At 47.6% G+C, this 16,506-nt stretch overlaps 1 protein-coding gene across 16 annotated transcripts in view; it reads left to right on the top strand.

Moving 5' to 3' along the window:
* plekha5 (pleckstrin homology domain containing, family A member 5) overlaps window positions 1-16,506 on the top strand; it is a 114,866-nt gene that overhangs the window by 92,382 nt on the left and 5,978 nt on the right. For 6 of the 16 annotated variants that reach the window (XM_077515856.1, XM_077515857.1, XM_077515855.1 and 3 more), the window contains 13 exons: window positions 474-954; window positions 1,433-1,516; window positions 2,100-2,219; window positions 2,840-2,893; window positions 3,580-3,660; window positions 4,897-4,953; window positions 5,033-5,113; window positions 6,245-6,394; window positions 6,488-6,589; window positions 12,549-12,701; window positions 13,518-13,664; window positions 14,115-14,229; window positions 15,850-15,965. In XM_077515856.1, coding sequence (XP_077371982.1) covers window positions 474-954; window positions 1,433-1,516; window positions 2,100-2,219; window positions 2,840-2,893; window positions 3,580-3,660; window positions 4,897-4,953; window positions 5,033-5,113; window positions 6,245-6,394; window positions 6,488-6,589; window positions 12,549-12,701; window positions 13,518-13,664; window positions 14,115-14,229; window positions 15,850-15,965 — 1,741 coding nt within the window. The remainder of the gene's footprint in view (window positions 1-473; window positions 955-1,432; window positions 1,517-2,099; window positions 2,220-2,839; window positions 2,894-3,579; window positions 3,661-4,896; window positions 4,954-5,032; window positions 5,114-6,244; window positions 6,395-6,487; window positions 6,590-12,548; window positions 12,702-13,517; window positions 13,665-14,114; window positions 14,230-15,849; window positions 15,966-16,506) is intronic. The other 10 variants (XM_077515860.1, XM_077515872.1, XM_077515862.1 and 7 more) reach the window with 7 other exon arrangements.

Below are 16,506 nucleotides of genomic sequence, written 5' to 3'. Positions count from 1 at the left end.
ACTGAAGGAGGGAGACATGGAAAACAGGCTGATGTGAGGCTCTCAAGGACCGGACTTGGCCATCACTGGCATACAGTACGTCACACCTCATCCATTACATTCCATTATTTTTCTAATATTCTGTGAGGCAATATTGCGTGATGAGTATTGATTTTGGTTCCAAGACCATGTGTGTTTTGTTTTTTTTGGTGGGACCCACCCACTTCACCATGCAGTTACTGTAAAACAAATTGTGTTTTTTAATCTCAATCTTAAATGGACTACAGATATCATAAAAACAAGTGATTTGTTTGAGATTTTTACTGTAGGATCCTGATTATGTATTTATTTATTTATTTATTTATTTATTCATTTTTTGATTAACAGCCCTAATTGTTTTTGTTTTATTGCTATTAGTTAAAAATGAATAGTTTTATGTTTGAATCAGAGTAACATTTTCGTTCATAATTGGACCACTTGTTTTCCTTCCACAGCATCACATCGTACCAGACGCTCCCTAGAAACATGCCAAACCATCGGATGCCCCATGTGCCTCATTATGGCGACGGTTACCGCAGCATGCCCAGAAATAGCATGGCACAGAGGGACAGCATCTGCAGCATGTCGCCATCATTATACGATCAAGCCTTGGGTCCCCCGATGGCTGACAAGCGCCGCTCCGTGCGCTCTGACACCATGTGGCAGCTATACGAGTGGCAGCAACGACAGGCCTACACCAGACCGCCGGGGATGTATGGCCACATGGCCAGTCCTAAAACCATGATCAACCTTTCAGAGCACGCTGCGCCAACCTACTCCATCCCACCCTCGCCCTCCCATGGTTCCCTGTCAATGTACGGCGGCTACTCTCAGCCCCGATCGTACAACATTAGCAGCGCCCGGTCCGAGATCGCTTCTCCCATCTACCAAAGAGACATGAGTATGGACAGGCGGCAGAGGCACCAAATGCCTAAGGTTAGTCAAGTATTGAGGAGCAAAATTTTAATGGCCATGGTTGGTTCATCAGCATGAGCTAATTATTTACTATCAACAGTTTGCGATATATACTATCTTGCTTTTCGTATGTTTTTTTTTTCCCCAAGCATGTCCACATTGAATTCTGATTTGATGATGTGACACAAGTAATCGTCACTATCTTTGAAAACTATGGCTCTGCATAGAGGCTTCTTAGTCTAGGGTGCAACATGATATCAGCAATGGAAAGTTAATTAAGGTATGTCTATGCAGCCCTTTACTATCACACTCAATATGACATGGCTGCAAAACAGTAGTTTCGAACATTGCAAGACTGTCTTCTTTTTGTTGAAAAAAGTTACCTGTTTTTCACTTAAAAAATGTAAATTGGAGTCAGCAAATGTCTACACTCTCAAGTAAGTCCAACTCTTACATGAGAAGGAAAATCATTGATAAAATGAATGACTGTTTCTTTCAGTATGCCTATCCACCTGATAGGAGGTCGATGCCTGCAGGAATTCCAACCCAGACTATCACTGCCCAGTCTCTCCAAGGCAAAAGTGTAAGTCTTAAGTGGTCCTAATTTGTATATTAGCTATGTGTGAGTAAATTGTCAAAATTGCATTATGATGCTATATTCTCAAATGCTCTATTTGGGTTGGATTATTTTGACATGTTGTTTAAACACATTTATATCCTTACTGGACTGGACTGGAAAGATAACCTTGTGACAAAAAATCCCAAAATGGAATCAAAATCAGTCAGATTTCTTCTTTCTGCAAACGATGGGATTAAGTCTGTGCAGACTTTAGTCACTCTTCAGAGTTGCTTTGCTCTAGCAGAGATTTAAAAACGCTGTCAGTCTCAACTCTAAGCCAGCTCAGGAATGTCAAAGTCACTGCTGCTAGTGTGCGACCTGCTTTCTCTTATCAATGCTAAACCCTGTCAAGTTGGGTGCAAGTTGGAAGTTTGCATGCTGCCAACACCTTTGCTAATCTCATTGTTGTGATCTGCATGAAAACTCACTACCTGGGAGCATTGATGCGTCTCCTATCCTGGTGTGTTCTCTCCCTTTTCCTCCTTCCACTATGATGTCCCCGCTTGATATTGGCTGTTCGTGACCCACAACCTCACCTCCTTTGCAGCCTGAGGAACTGACTTTGCTTCTGATAAAGCTGCGTCGGCAGCAGGCTGAGCTAAACAGTGTCCGGGAGCACACTCTAGCACAGTTTACGCAACTTAACATGGATGGCGACAACCCAAAGGTCAGCCCCACCCGCGCCAAAGATTTTCCTCTGGAGGATGTTAGATATTGTGTGGTGTGTATGCCATCCTTCTCCCACCTCATCCTGATGTATATCAAGACCTGTTTTTACTGATAGGGGACATCAGGTACTCTGTTTTAAAATCTCAAACATTAGATTAATTTTAGTGAGTAAGCAGTAGCTGATTGTTATTTTACACTTTAACGAGTCCAGACAGATGTTAGCAATGAATGAAACTTAAAGCCATTGGCAAATTCCCCTCCATTTCTAAGTCTCCTTTAAGATGTGAGACTAGAGATTTGGCTGTTTTAGGTCAACAGGGTGTGGGATGAGGGTCTGCCATCACTTAATTAATTTTTCTAGCCGGTTTAAACTGCTGTGACACAAGCTAAGCCCAACTGGCGTGTCATAGTGACTGAAGTCAAGGTATTCTGTAGAGTGTACTCTGTTGCTACTATTCTTCTCCTTAACTGTCCCTTCCCGTCTTCTTTATTTTGTCATCCCTATTTACGTACGTATGAGATACTTGAAATTGTGAGAGAAAAAAGGAATACAGAATGTCCCTCATTTCGTATCCATATTCTTCTATTTCTCCTTCTTCTTCTTGCTGCTGACACTAGAACGATGCTCTGTCTCATCATCTCCAAAGGACTCTAATATATTTGGACAATCAGGTGGGTAATGCATGGTTGCATGGCCCTTGCTGTTTTTGTTGGTTTTTTTTTGTTATAAACCTGTTGTCGTTATTCTGATAAAAATCACTGTCTGCACTGTATTACGGCTGTATACGCATCTGTCAAGTCTATAGTAATGGAACTTGGTCAGCGATATATCGTGGTCACTTAATTTATTGTCAGACATATTTGACCCTTAAATAATTATGTTGTCTTTATAAACATGCAGTTATAAGCCTGGAATAATAAATCAGATTTCAGTGGATGTAAGCTTAACTTACAACAGAGCATGTGTGGAAACAGGAAGAATCTAGTGATGTTAAAAAGTCAAAATCCCGATAAGTGCAGATAGAGAATTTCCTGACAACAGTATTACACATTAAATCATTTAAATGATGCATTAAAGTATATTGTAGCCTAGATGCATAGCTTTATACTATCCTTCATTGTCTGCGGCACTTCTGCTTTGGAAAAATATCTTGCTGTTGGTAAGCTTCACTTTGTGGTGCTGTATCCATTCCAATTTCCTCTGGATGAACATGTCAATGTGAGTCTGTGTTCATACCAAATACAAATGCATAACAGTACTGTATATACAAGTAGCAATCAGCAGCTTTGTAAGTGTTGTGTTTGAAGTGCAGCGCTGCTGTAAACTGACTCTACTGCTCCTCTTCACGCTGGACTAGATCAAGGAAAATGACCCTTTAATCGTCATGACTCACACTTTGATTGAGAACTCGGCCCCAAGGCCTCAACTTTACCAGCAAGTAAGGCCAACTTAAGGCTTTGCTCCGCCTCATCCTCACGTTGGCTGTTTTTAAATGGTTTTTTTTGTTTTGTTTTGTTTTTTAAGTCTTTGCAACACTTCAATGTCCAACTCCTCATGACATGAAGACTGGTCTCCCTGTATTATGTTGTATCGCCAGCGCCAAGCCATTCATTGCTTTGACTGTTGTCATGTTGAAAAGTCATGGCAATAAGAACATGACTTGGAAAAGAGAAGTATAATGTGGTCTTCCTCATACTCAGGATCGTTTGTGGGCTGGTTCCAGTTAAATTTAGAAATCGCTGTTCGGGGTGGAAAAAACAAAACAATACTATCATCATCACTCTCAGTGGGCCTTGCCAAAGAGATTCGGAGGGATGATCAGCGTAACTGAATAGCGCCCCAACCCCTTGTCTCTCAACCAGTCTGCATTCATTAGCATACTAGCCTACCAACAGCTGCATTGTCACCTGTTCAGCTGCTAGCGGTTTGTCACTCGTCACACTGCAACCCGCCACTTCATGTGACAGTCTGCATGTTCTGTGGGGAATATTCTCACATCCTGATTTATCTGCCGCGTGATGCAACCAAGTAAAAACTGTGAGTTATTGTAGAGGAAATATTAGTGAGGAGCTTATTTGAAATGTTTGGGGTTTTTTCTCACTTTACTATAGCCAGCACAGTGGATTAATTGAAACTAGGTGTTTGAGTTGACAAAGTTCGATCTTATCAATCAATATCTGTACATGTTTAAATGAGCTCACGACAGTTGTACCTAAATGTGAATAGAAAATTGACACTGGATAATAAATGAATGATGCAAAAAAAGAAAGCTTTACTTAAGTTCCCCTCCTCACCATTCTCATGCCATCAGCAGTTGACCAACCTGATGCCACACCTGTTTTTAGAGATTATACTGTCTAAGCACTAAACAAAGAACACAAATTCCTTGGATCACAGTATTTGCACTGTCAGCAAGATTGTCAACATGCCATCGCCGTGTGTTTCTAATAAACCACTGTGTTTTGCTGAGGGAGACAAATGGCTGTTGATACTACCGCATAAGAATTGTCAAACCATAAAATCCCCACCCCCCTCAGTTCAATTGGTAACGTCTCACCACTAATAAAAATAATTGCCTTCCTGAGACAAGTAATAAATGCTGCATCGCAGTTTTTGATAATAATGCATATTACATGTCAGGACTCCATGGCTGATGTTCTGTTTTGCTTCACAGCTAAGTCCAGAAGACCCCAGAGAACACACCTACATGCCAGAAGAGGGGGACATTGATGTATGCTAAGTTTTCCTTCCTAATGTCATGCCATGTTCAGCTACACATCGAAGGTCACCACCTTTTTGCTTTTCCTCAGACCAAACTTAGCCGATTGTGTGAGCAGGATAAAGTGGTGAGAGCACACGAGGACAAACTGCAACAGCTGTACAGAGAGAAGGTGACTCACCACTGAATGACTCAATATTGCTTTTTACTGTTGAAAGAAAGAAGGGAGAAGGTTCTGTCATTCATTTTGTCCAATATTAAAACATAGCATCAAGGCAAATACAGAAGATTGGAATTATTTCAATGGCGTGCTTTTATTTGAACAAAATATAGAAATGAAAAAATTCTGACTTCAATTTATGCAAAACCCTTGACATTGTGTATGTGTGGGGTGGAAAAGGTGAAGGGAGCTATATTCTGAGTAAATTTGATATGTTGGCATGCAAGTTAGAAATACTGTCAGCAAACCCCTCAATAGCAGCGAATTAAAAAGTATTTCGTTTCATGTGTAAAATATACAATATTTCATGTTTCATATTCATCACATTGAAATGTGCATATGAACAGTGTTTTGGTAAATTAGATTTTGAGTACAGTATGTACTAAAATAAATGAGGCAGCATATTGCTTGGATACTAAAAATACAATAATGAAGGCACGACCCCAGGATTTTTTTTTTGCCTCGCAGTGCTAAAGGGGGGCTTGACCAACAAATAGTGGAGCTGAGAAAGTAATTTGTAAATATAGTTTAGAATATCAAATTAAACTCCGGAGGATCTTAACTGGGCTATACAGATTTCTGGTGGGACCATAGCACCCCCTATCCCCGATGTAGCAACGTCCCTGACTCATCCACTGCCATTGACAAGTATACTTGTCAATTGCATTTTTTTCGACAGGGCGAGATGGGGGAGAACCTAATTATGCTTAACCACCAGTAGATGATATAATTGCCCCATTTTATACAAATAAACACAGTTTGAGAGTCCCATGGGAGTAATGGCTACATTTTGTGCAACCTACTTTTTTTTTTTTTTTTTTTTACTGTCAATTATAAAAGAACGGGATAAGGCAGAAAGGAGTGATTCTATTTTGTCATCTGGCAGATAGGGTTTATATATAATTATTGAACATAATATTGTGGATATTGAAAATTTTGAAATATTCTAAAATGGCTGGCAGTGGTTAATGACTGCTAATTAAATAGTCAACGATTAAATTTGTTCCGTCACAGTCCAACTTTTCCAAAAAAAGCTCGTCAACAAGGCAGATCATGTAATTGATGAATTGTGTCTTCCTGCAGCATACTCTGGAGACTGCGCTGCTGTCAGCAAGCCAGGAGATAGAATTGGGCTCAGACAACCCGGCTGCCATGCAGAGTGTCATCCAGCAGAGAGATTTACTGCAGAGCGGCTTGCTCAGCACCTGCAGAGAGATCTCCCGGGTCACAACTGTAAGATCATCCATGCCATCCTAAATCCTTTCAAATGTGTTTTTCTGAAGGGATCCCCCTCGAAAAACATTATGCCTGTCTTTTCCAAACCAGGAGTTGGAGCGGTCATGGCGCGAGTATGACCACCTAGAAGGAGCTGTAATTCTGTCGAAAAGCAACCTGCTGGAACAACTTGAAGCACTTGGAAGTCCACAGGTAGGATTCTTCTAACTGAAACTCCCTTGCTTCATTTTCCAAAATAAATATCTCAGTTCCAGACATAACTTAGAGAGCTAAGATTGATGAGCGGAGTGATGCTGGAATCCTTTCCCTCATGTTTATTCTTGGCTCAACTTGACTCAGTTCATTTACTAATTCGCAATTGAGGGCCAGAAGGGGGAGCCTCAACATCTCCTCATCAAGCACTCTGCCATGAAATCAGTTTCGCTGACAGATTGTAAAACGAAAGTTACAACTGTAACTACGGTTCTATGAGTCCCGGACGACCGCCAGAAGGCGGTGCTTTAAGCACTGAATGTTCCTTTCGCGCATGCGCAGTTCGAGTAATGCATACCAAATTAGTCACCTGTGACCCCTGGGTGACCCTAGAAGGGTATAAGTTCCGGTGTCACCCAAGGTTCGTTTCCTACGGAATCTTCTCGCGTGAACACGAGGATTCCGAGCGACAGGACGCCCTGGCGGTCGTCCGGGACTCATAGAACCGTAGTTACAGTTGTAACTTTCGTTCTATTTCGTCCCTCCCGACCGCCAGAAGGCGGTGCTTTAAGCACTGAATGACTAATACCGGCGTAGTCGCGAGGGATCTCAGACACAAACCTCACTGAGAAGCCCCAGCAGGACCCAAGATCACGCCAAGCGGATGGGGAGAGGCGACATCCACGCTATAAAACCTGGAGAAGGTGCAAGGCGTCGCCCATGAGGCAGCAGCACAGATATCCTCCAGGGAAACACCCCTCAGGGCGGCCCAAGACGTGGCAACGCTCCTGGTGGAGTGACAGCGCACCCCTGACGGCAGGGGGCGGCCAGACAGCAGGTAGGAATGACGAATGGCATCCCCGACCCAGTGAGACAAGCGCTGCTTGGAGAGAGCGGAGCCCTTGGTAGGACCACCATAACAAACAAAAAGCTGGGCAGACGTACGAATGCCCGCCGTAGCGTCAATGTAACACTGCAAGGCTCTCACCGGACACAAGAGCTCCGGCCTGTCCCCGCCATCAGCAGGAGTGGGTACATAACGTTAAAGCCGTAGAGGCTGGTTAGAACGAGAGCCAGACAACACCTTGGGAATGAAGGCAGTGTTCGGCCACAGAGTGACGCCGGCGCCATCCGGGTGCCATCGCAGGCATTCAGGGCTAACCGATAAAGCGTGTAGGTCGCTGACGCGCTTGGCGGAGGCAACGGCGAGCAAGAGTGCAGTCTTGCGCGACACCCATAGAAGGTCCGCCCCCGCCAGGGGCTCGAAGGGAGGCCTGCACAGGCCGTCCAGCACCAACTGCAGATCCCACGCCGGAACCCGAGGAGCCGGGCGGGGACGAAGACGCAGAGCCCCTCTGAGGAACAAGGACACCAGCTCATGGCGCCCCACGGAGCCGCCATCAGCACCAACATGCCGGGCAGAAATAGCTGCCACATACACCTTCAGAGTCGACTGAGACCTGCCCTTATCCAGGAGGGACTGCAAGAAATCCAGGATGGTGGGGACGGAACACGAAACGGGGTCCACCCCGCGTTCTCCGCACCACGCCACAAACAACTTCCACCTGTTGGCATACTGTAGCCGAGTGGACGGTGCCCTCGCATTAAGAATGGTCCGCGTGACAGACTCTGTACAGCCGGTCAGCAGCGGTTGGGGCCCCTCAGTGGCCAAACACACCAGCGAAGGCGCCGAGGGTCGGGATGCCAAACCCGACCTCCCTGTTGAGACAACAGGTCCTCCCTGTCGGGGAGACGCCACGGCTCGCCGGAGCAGGGGGAACCACGTCCGGGCCGGCCAGAAGGGGGCCACCAGCAACAGCGTGTGCCCCTCCTGAAGAACTCTCTGAAGCGTCAGCAATATCAGAGGGAGCGGCGGAAAGGCGTAGAGAAGGCACTCTGGCCACGGCTGCGCCAGTGCATCCAGACCGAGAGGGCTGGTGGCCTCGCTCAGGGAAAACCAAAGTGGGCAGTGGGTCGAGTCCTCGGAGGCAAAGAGATCGACCTCCGCCGTGCCGAAGCTGCTCCAAATCATGCGCACCACCTCTGGGTGGAGGCGCCACTCTCCCGGAGGAGGACCCCGACGGGAGAGAGAGTCCGCGAGCTGGTTCCGAACCCCCGGCAGATAGGTGGCCCGTAGACTGGCCAGACGGGGAGCAGCCCACCTGAGAAGGTGCTGGGAGGTCTCCAACAGACGGGCGGACCTGACGCCGCCCTGACGGTTTATTTGAAACACGGTCGTGGTGTTGTCCGACCGTATGAGAACATGCCGTCCGCTCAGGTATGGCAAGAAGTGCATGAGTGCCAAGTACACCGCCCGAAGCTCCAGCACATTGATGTGATCGACCCTGTCGCGCACAGACCAACTTCCCTGAGCCGTCCTGTGCTGCCAGACAGCACCCCAGCCCGTGAGGCTGGCATCCGTGGTGATTGTTTCGCGGCGGGCCGGGGCCACACCCAGCGGGACTCCGCTCAATAGAAAAGCCCTCTCCCTCCAAGGTGCCAGGGCGAGGAGGCACCGACGGGACACCCTGAGCCTCCGGTGGCGGTGCCACTTGGCATCCAAGTGGAAGCCGTTCAGCCACCTCTGTAGTGGGCGCAGTGTCAGCAGACCCAACGGGACCACAGCCGTCATGGACGTCAGCTTGCCCAAAAGCCGCAAGCAGGCGACGTAAGGCAACAGCCTGCCCCCTCGAAAGAGCGCGAGGAGGCGAAGAACATCGTCGACTCGGTGAGGAGATGGGTGGGCTCTCATAACCGTGGTGTCCAACGTCACACCAATGAAGTCCGTCCGCTGAGAGGGGACCAGAGAGGACTTGGGCAAATTGACCCTGATACCCAACCGGGCCACATGAGACAGGAGATCGGAGGTGTCCTGGATCACCTGAGCCCGCGACGGCGCGCAGAGGAGCCAGTCGTCGAGGTACGGCAGCACCTTCATGCCCACAGACTGCAGGGGCGCCAGAGCAGCCTCCACAAACCGAGTGAAGACCCGCGGAGCGAGGGAGCACCGGTCTTCTTTGGGACAAGGAAGTATGTCGAGTAGAAGCCCCCGGGCTGTGCCAGGGGGTCCACGGCCTCGATCGCGTCCCTGGCCAGGAGGGCGGACAGCTCCTGGTCCAGAGCTGAGGCTTTTGCCGGGTCGGCGATGAGTCACCCTGACCCGACAGGAAGCAGGAGGCCGGCGTCGGAACCGCAGCTCGTACCCGTGGGTCAAGATGGAGACCACCCATGGGTCCGAGGCACGAGCAGGCCAGTAACTGAGCTGTTGGTGGGAAAAATGTCCGACGGCCGGCCCCAAGGCCTCAGTCCCTGGCCCTCCGGCCCCTAGGGGCCCGAGAGGGACGGCGGGTGGGGCCTGCAGCCCGTGGTTGCCCTGAAGGCAAGCGGGCGGAGGAGCGAAAGTCCTCGGCGGGCCTCTGCGGGGGTCGCCGGGTGCCATAAGCCTCGGCAGGCCAGGGCTGAGGAAAGCGATGAAAAGCAGAGCGTGCTCCAGGCCTACCCTGTTGGGGAGGCAGGGCTCTATTGAGGCTGGAAAGCTGCTTCCTGGTCTCATGAGCCTTAACCGTCCTTTCCAGTGCACCCACAGCGGCAGAACCAAAAAGCTCCCCCGGCTCCACAGGAACACCACGGAGGGCCCTCCTAGAGGCCTCCGACAAGGGGGACTGCGCTAGCCACACCTGGCGGCGCGCCTGCACTAGGAAGGACATGAGTCGGCCGTGCTCCCTAGTCATGAGGGCAAAAGCCTGGAGGGCTGCATCACTGAAGGACACAGCAGCCTCCACGCTGTCCGCTTGCAGGGATGTAGAGAGAGCAAGCATGAGGTGAGCCAAAGAGTTCCCAATGCGACCAGCACGTGCACCAGCGCCATAGGCCCGTGTGAGAAGGTCGTCAGTCACACGACATTGGGGTCGAGGACATCGCACAGATGGCCGAAGGGTCTCCTCCGGGGACACAATGAGGGATGCGACAGCTGGCTCCACAGCAGGCATCCGGTCCAAGCCAACACTAGCAGCATCGTGCATCGATGCTAAATCACGGCCATCAGCCGAAGGGCGGGAGAGAGCCCCAGGATCCCTCCAGCAAGCATGCAGTTCCCGCAGATAGTCCTCAGATGCGGGGACAGAAAAGGCAGAGGAAGGGCGCCTGCGCCGGAAGAAAGCGCTCTCAGACGCCGATTGAGCCTGTGGAGGCACCTCCAAATGCAGGAGGTCCAAGGCATTGCGCAGGACAGCCCGTATAGAACCATCCCCCGCCTCACTGGACGAACTCTGAGCGGACGCTGGAGTGTTTGGTCCCAAAACCACAGACCCCGGGTCACGGTCGTCGTCATGAAAAAAGGAAGCCGAAGCTGCCAAGGAAATGGCGTCCTCCTCAGGAGGAAGCACTGGCATGGGCGGGGGGGATGGTCGCGGCATGGGCAGGGCAGGTGGTCCCGGCCCCCCCGTAAGTGTGGGAGGGTGACGGTCCTGCAGAAGAGATCTCACTTCTGCCAGTTCAGCCTGAAGGTGCCCAACCTCCGAAGCGAGTCGTCGCTGTGCCGCCCTTTTCCTGGGGGGGGGGGGCATGTACAGCAGAGGACACACCGAGACGTTTCCGGCGCCTCTGTTGGGCGGACGACAGATGACCCAGTGGACTGGGGTCACTGACACCAGGACTGCAGGCTCGGCCATCACCGGCACGGTCAGAAACAAGACACCTCTGGCAGCGATCGTCCAGGACGTCGGAGGCCTCAAAGAGGATACCACAGTCCACGCAGCAACGGGAGTCCTCCATTGTGAACACAAAGAGGCCCAAACAGCGATGAGCGGGAAGCTGAGGGAAGGGGGCGCGAGCGCCACCTGCACAGCAGACCCACACCGGGCAGCCGACGCGTGGGTCGGGGCAAACAGTAAGCCGGTAAAGCAGCGATAAGCCGAGGGAAGGGGGCGCGAACGCCACCTGCACAGCAGACGCACACCGAGCAGCCGACGGAGGGCGGGGGCAGACAGCCAGTTGTCAATAGTAGCGATAAGCTGAGGGAAGGCGCGCGAACGCCACCTGCGCAGCAGACGCACACGGAGCGGCCGACGGGCGGGAGGGGCAGTCGCGAAAGCGTCGACAAGCTGAGAGAAGGGGCGCAAACGCCACCTGCACAGCTGAAGCCAGGTGCGCACCGCAGGCGGGGCACGCACAAAAGTAAGTAAGACAAACAATCGAGCGAGAAGCGCGACGCCGTAAGCTGGGAGCGGGGACGCTGACGCTGCCCTCACCAGCAAAGGCACAAAAAGAAAAGCAAAAACCAAACGGCAACACCGTCGGAGAAAGCGGCGCTAATAAACCGAGAGAAGCGCTAACGCTGCCAAAGCCAGCGGAGGAAAAAATAGGGTAAACTACGAGCCGTGGTAGCCAGGGCGCTAACGCGAGGCTAGCCACACAAAAAACTCAAAACACCGCAGTAAACGCGGAAATTAGACGGCAAAGTAGACAAGTAGTCAATAACCTTACCCCACGGGAGGTTAGAATACGCGACCACGTCGGGTCACGAACGAAGGAAAGAAAAACACCGTCGCCGCAGCCTTTGGAGGGCGAACTACGCAGCTCCGACCGATCCGGTCACAAGGCTCCAAGCGGCGCGGTCAAGAGGATAAATACAAATCCCAATTCTTACGCTCTTCGAAAATGTGTCGTATGCATACGCCACGCGAGAAGAAAAGAGGAAACGAACCTTGGGTGACACCGGAACTTATACCCTTCTAGGGTCACCCAGGGGTCACAGGTGACTAATTTGGTATGCATTACTCGAACTGCGCATGCGCGAAAGGAACATTCAGTGCTTAAAGCACCGCCTTCTGGCGGTCGGGAGGGACGAAATAGAACTACAACTTTATGCACTTTTTCTTCAATCAATAACCTTGCTCCTATGTCACTGATCTACTGGCCCCAATTCTGGCCTAATATTTTTTTATCACCGTTTTCACAGACTGAACCTCCCAGCCAGCAGCACGTGTGCATCCAGAAAGAGTTGTGGCGGATCCAGGATGTAATGGAGGTCCTCAATAAACATAAAGACCAGAGAAATGCTGATGGCTCTATGGGCTTGTATGGGCCCAACTTCAGCATGCAGAAAACAGAGGTGAATAACTATGAAAATAACATATTAAAGCAAATGTTCCTCAACAGCTTATATTTTCACAAGTTCATATTAATGATACTGGTAAAAAAATAAAAAAAATAAAAAAGTTTAATATACAAGGTGTACTCCAGTATTGATGATCCTGACATGACATGATTTTTTTCTTATACACAAAAATGATTACCGTAAATAAATGCTGTTGAAACATTCAATATACACTTTTTATAGGATAATAGGGGACAAAAAAACAACAAAAATTGTAAAATGCTGGGGGAAAGAAAATCCACAAATATGCAAATCCGTGGGTGCCAAACTCGAATATATGGGGGTTGACTGTACTGTAATTCCATAATACAGCAATACAGTCAAACTTTTGACCATTACTGCAATAAAGTTATACTGTATGAAGCAGGCTGGCATCCTCAGGGGCCCTTGCAGTACAATTAATAATTTTTTTGCAATTAATTTTTAACTATTTTTTTTCCTTTTCCCATTGGCAGAGATACAGTAGTCTATTATACGTGTACTGTACTGCATATAATCATTATTAATTAATTTATTGTGTAATTTTTAAATTCCTATTTAAACAATCATTAAAAATCTATAATTGTATAAAAAATATTATAAAATGTCGTTTGTACAAATAAAGGTACATGCAAATGAGCCCCCGAGTGTGTATGACGCTCACACAACAACAGAATGTTAAGTTCTCGGCAGTTTATGAAAGGAGGCTGGTCCAGATGGAGGTCACCCAGACCGTGCATGACGGCGTCCTATGTCACCTTGCTTCCTGTCATGCCTTGTATAATCCCCCAGGAGCAGGATTCGGTACCCCCACGGCCACCTTTGCCCCAGTCATATGAGCCCAACCCCCCCGCAACCCCCCCTCATGCCGGAGTTCGCTCAGCATCCCTCCACAGAACGGAGGACAGGAAGACCAATCAGAAGAATGGCACTCACAGCGTAAGCTTGTTGACCTGCTGACTTTGCCTGCAGCTGTGTCACTGCCTGCTGTGTAGATTTTTTTTCACTTTTGGTTTTGGATTTATACTTTTTTTTTTTTTTTTTTGATAACATCCCTTTTTTTTGTTTCATATTTTCATATTTTTGTTTGGATTCTGTTGAAGGAAATGTGCTTTTTCAGTGTGTTGCAACTTTATTTTTTGGATAACTGACAGCTTTTGTTCTCCTCTCTTTGGTTGCAAGTCATCCTGGGTTGTCCATCTGATACAACATGGAATTGTTTCCTTAAGCCTAAACTTTCAACCCAATGCATTAAGGATATCAGTTGGCCCTCGTCTTGGAAGCCATTCCATGGGAGAAAAAACTTTTACTTTGGAAACTTGTAGTGATTTGGATAAGCCTTTGAATTCTCAATATGTGTTGAAGCAGCCATTTATAATTCATTGACAGGGGCCAGACTACCGACTGTACAAGAGTGAACCAGAGCTCACCACAGTAGCTGAAGTGGATGAGAGCAACGGAGAGGACAGGACTGAACACCCTTCTGATCATTCTGCCAACAAAGGTACAGTACTGTATAACATCACACTTAAGGCCAAAGGAATTTATATGATGATTATAAATGACATTTGGCCTTAAAAAAATAAAAAAATAAAATAAAAAAACAAGTCCATTTCACTAGCACTTCTTATGGTAGTCATTGCTTTACACAAGCAGCACTAGGGCTGGGTATTGCCGCCAACCTCACGATACGATACGTATCACGATACAGGGGCCACGATACGATACCTATCGCGATACATATGTATCCCAAATAAGAAATATTTTATTTAATTTTATTTTTTTTAAACAAAATATAGGAAAATTGGTACACTGAGACACGTGCCATGTTAAAGGGATCGTTCAGATTTTTTAACATGAATCTCAATTTGATCCTCACCTCCAGTGTGTGCGATCAGCACTGACTTACCCCTGACAGCGTTCTGTGACACGCGTTCTAGTTCGGTGTTGGACGAGAGGAAAATAGTCCAGCAAGCTGGCTGGAGTCTCGGAAATAAAGCGTTTTTCTTCTAAAAACTATTTGTTTTCAAAAGCGTGATACATTTCCACCACAATACTCTTTTCTGAATAAAATCAGACGCCATTACCGCCAGCCACTACTTTTCTGTTCGTTCGTTCGTATCACTGTGCGCCGCCCTGTAGAGCGCTAACCGACGCACTGCAGCCAGCCAGCTATACTTCCGCCGAAAAGGCAAACAACTTCAGGCGGAAGGATCAGCTGGCAGCAGTGCGTCAATTCGCTGTCTACAGGGCGCCACGCAGTGATACGAACGAACAGAAAAGTAGTGGCTGGCGGTAATGGCGTCTGACTTTTTTCAGGAAAGGAGTATTGTGATGGAAATGTATCACACTTTTGAAAACAAATAGTTTTTAGAAGAAAAACACTTTATTTCCGACACCCCAGCCAGCGTGCTTTTCCTCTCGTCCAACGCCGGACCAGAACTGGTGTCACAGAACGCTGTCAGGGGTAAGTCAGTGCTGATCGCACACACGGGGGGTGAGGATGAAATTGAGATTCATGTTAAAAAAGCCGAACGATCCCTTTAAGTTTATCAATAAATAAATGTTGACATTCTTCCTCTGCTTTCTTTTTTCTTAGCAAGACACAGTGTCCAATCACCGGTGAGATATTTTTGCATTAATTGAAGGCAATTAATTTCAAAGACGCTGCTGGTTTTTATTTTTTAGGTACAATGCAAGCCGCAAAGGCAAACGTGAACTGCCGATTTAAAGTTAACGAGCAATATCGAATCTGACGCCTGCGCATCGATACGTGTATTGTGATGAGGCCCGCAACGATATATTGCCGTATCGATTTTTTGAGCACACCCCTAAGCAGCACTTTACAATAGGATAAAAACAAGGTCAAACCTTCTAATCACAAGCTGGGTCAGCAACAGTTAAGACATGTTACCATGGATACCGTGAGATTTTTGTACATTGGACTTAATACACAGTATAGAAACCAAATACCACTGAATTATTTACAATGTTGTATTTACACAATTATCTCCCAGCTGTATGTTGCCTCACTTTTTCTGTGTTCAGTTTATTCAATTTTACATTGCATTATTGAAACATGGATGTACTTTTGCATCATTCTATTGGTTTCTTCTGCTACCAGGGCTGTCCTACCCAGTTGGCATTGTTCCACCAAGAACCAAATCCCCAGTGCCTGAGTCATCCTCCATCGCCTCATATGTTACCCTAAGGAAGAGTAAAAAGCCTGACTCCAGGATGGTAAGTCTTTAAACTGAAGCAACCAAATATTTTGGAGTTACTGGGTAACTGTTTATTTCCTACACATATTCTATATCCACAAAACAAGAAATAGAAAATATTATCGAATCATTTTTGGCTGTGCTATGAGTGCCCCCCCCCCTCTATGTTATTTATAATGGCCTCTTAACTGCCTGTTGTGGTCATCAAGCTGAAGGTTTAAAGCTTGTGCGTGGCAAGTAGGGCACTTACCACATGGCTCGGGTGTGACCAACCCACTCCAAAACAGCCTCTTGTAAAATGAATGAGAAGCTCGGTTTATACAGTTTCCACCCACGCACACTAGCAAATATACCAACTGTGTTATTTAGTGTGCCACATGGCCGGGTGTGTCCTTTTATTCTTGCCAAGTTTGTTTCTGCATATCTGTTTGAAAAAATGGAGACCAGCTTTTAATATAAATGAAAATAAATTATCTTTGTAAATTGTCCGCTGCCTACCGTCTAGGCTTTGTTCTAGTTAATATAGCCTGCAGTGGTAAGAGAGTTCCTCACAGAGTTCA

This window comes from Festucalex cinctus, chromosome 3 (genome assembly GCF_051991245.1).
Source record: "Festucalex cinctus isolate MCC-2025b chromosome 3, RoL_Fcin_1.0, whole genome shotgun sequence".
Taxonomy (NCBI): Eukaryota; Metazoa; Chordata; class Actinopteri; order Syngnathiformes; family Syngnathidae; genus Festucalex; species Festucalex cinctus.
The sequence above is the reverse complement of the archived record's forward strand: the minus strand, read 5'-3'. Positions and strand labels throughout refer to the sequence as shown.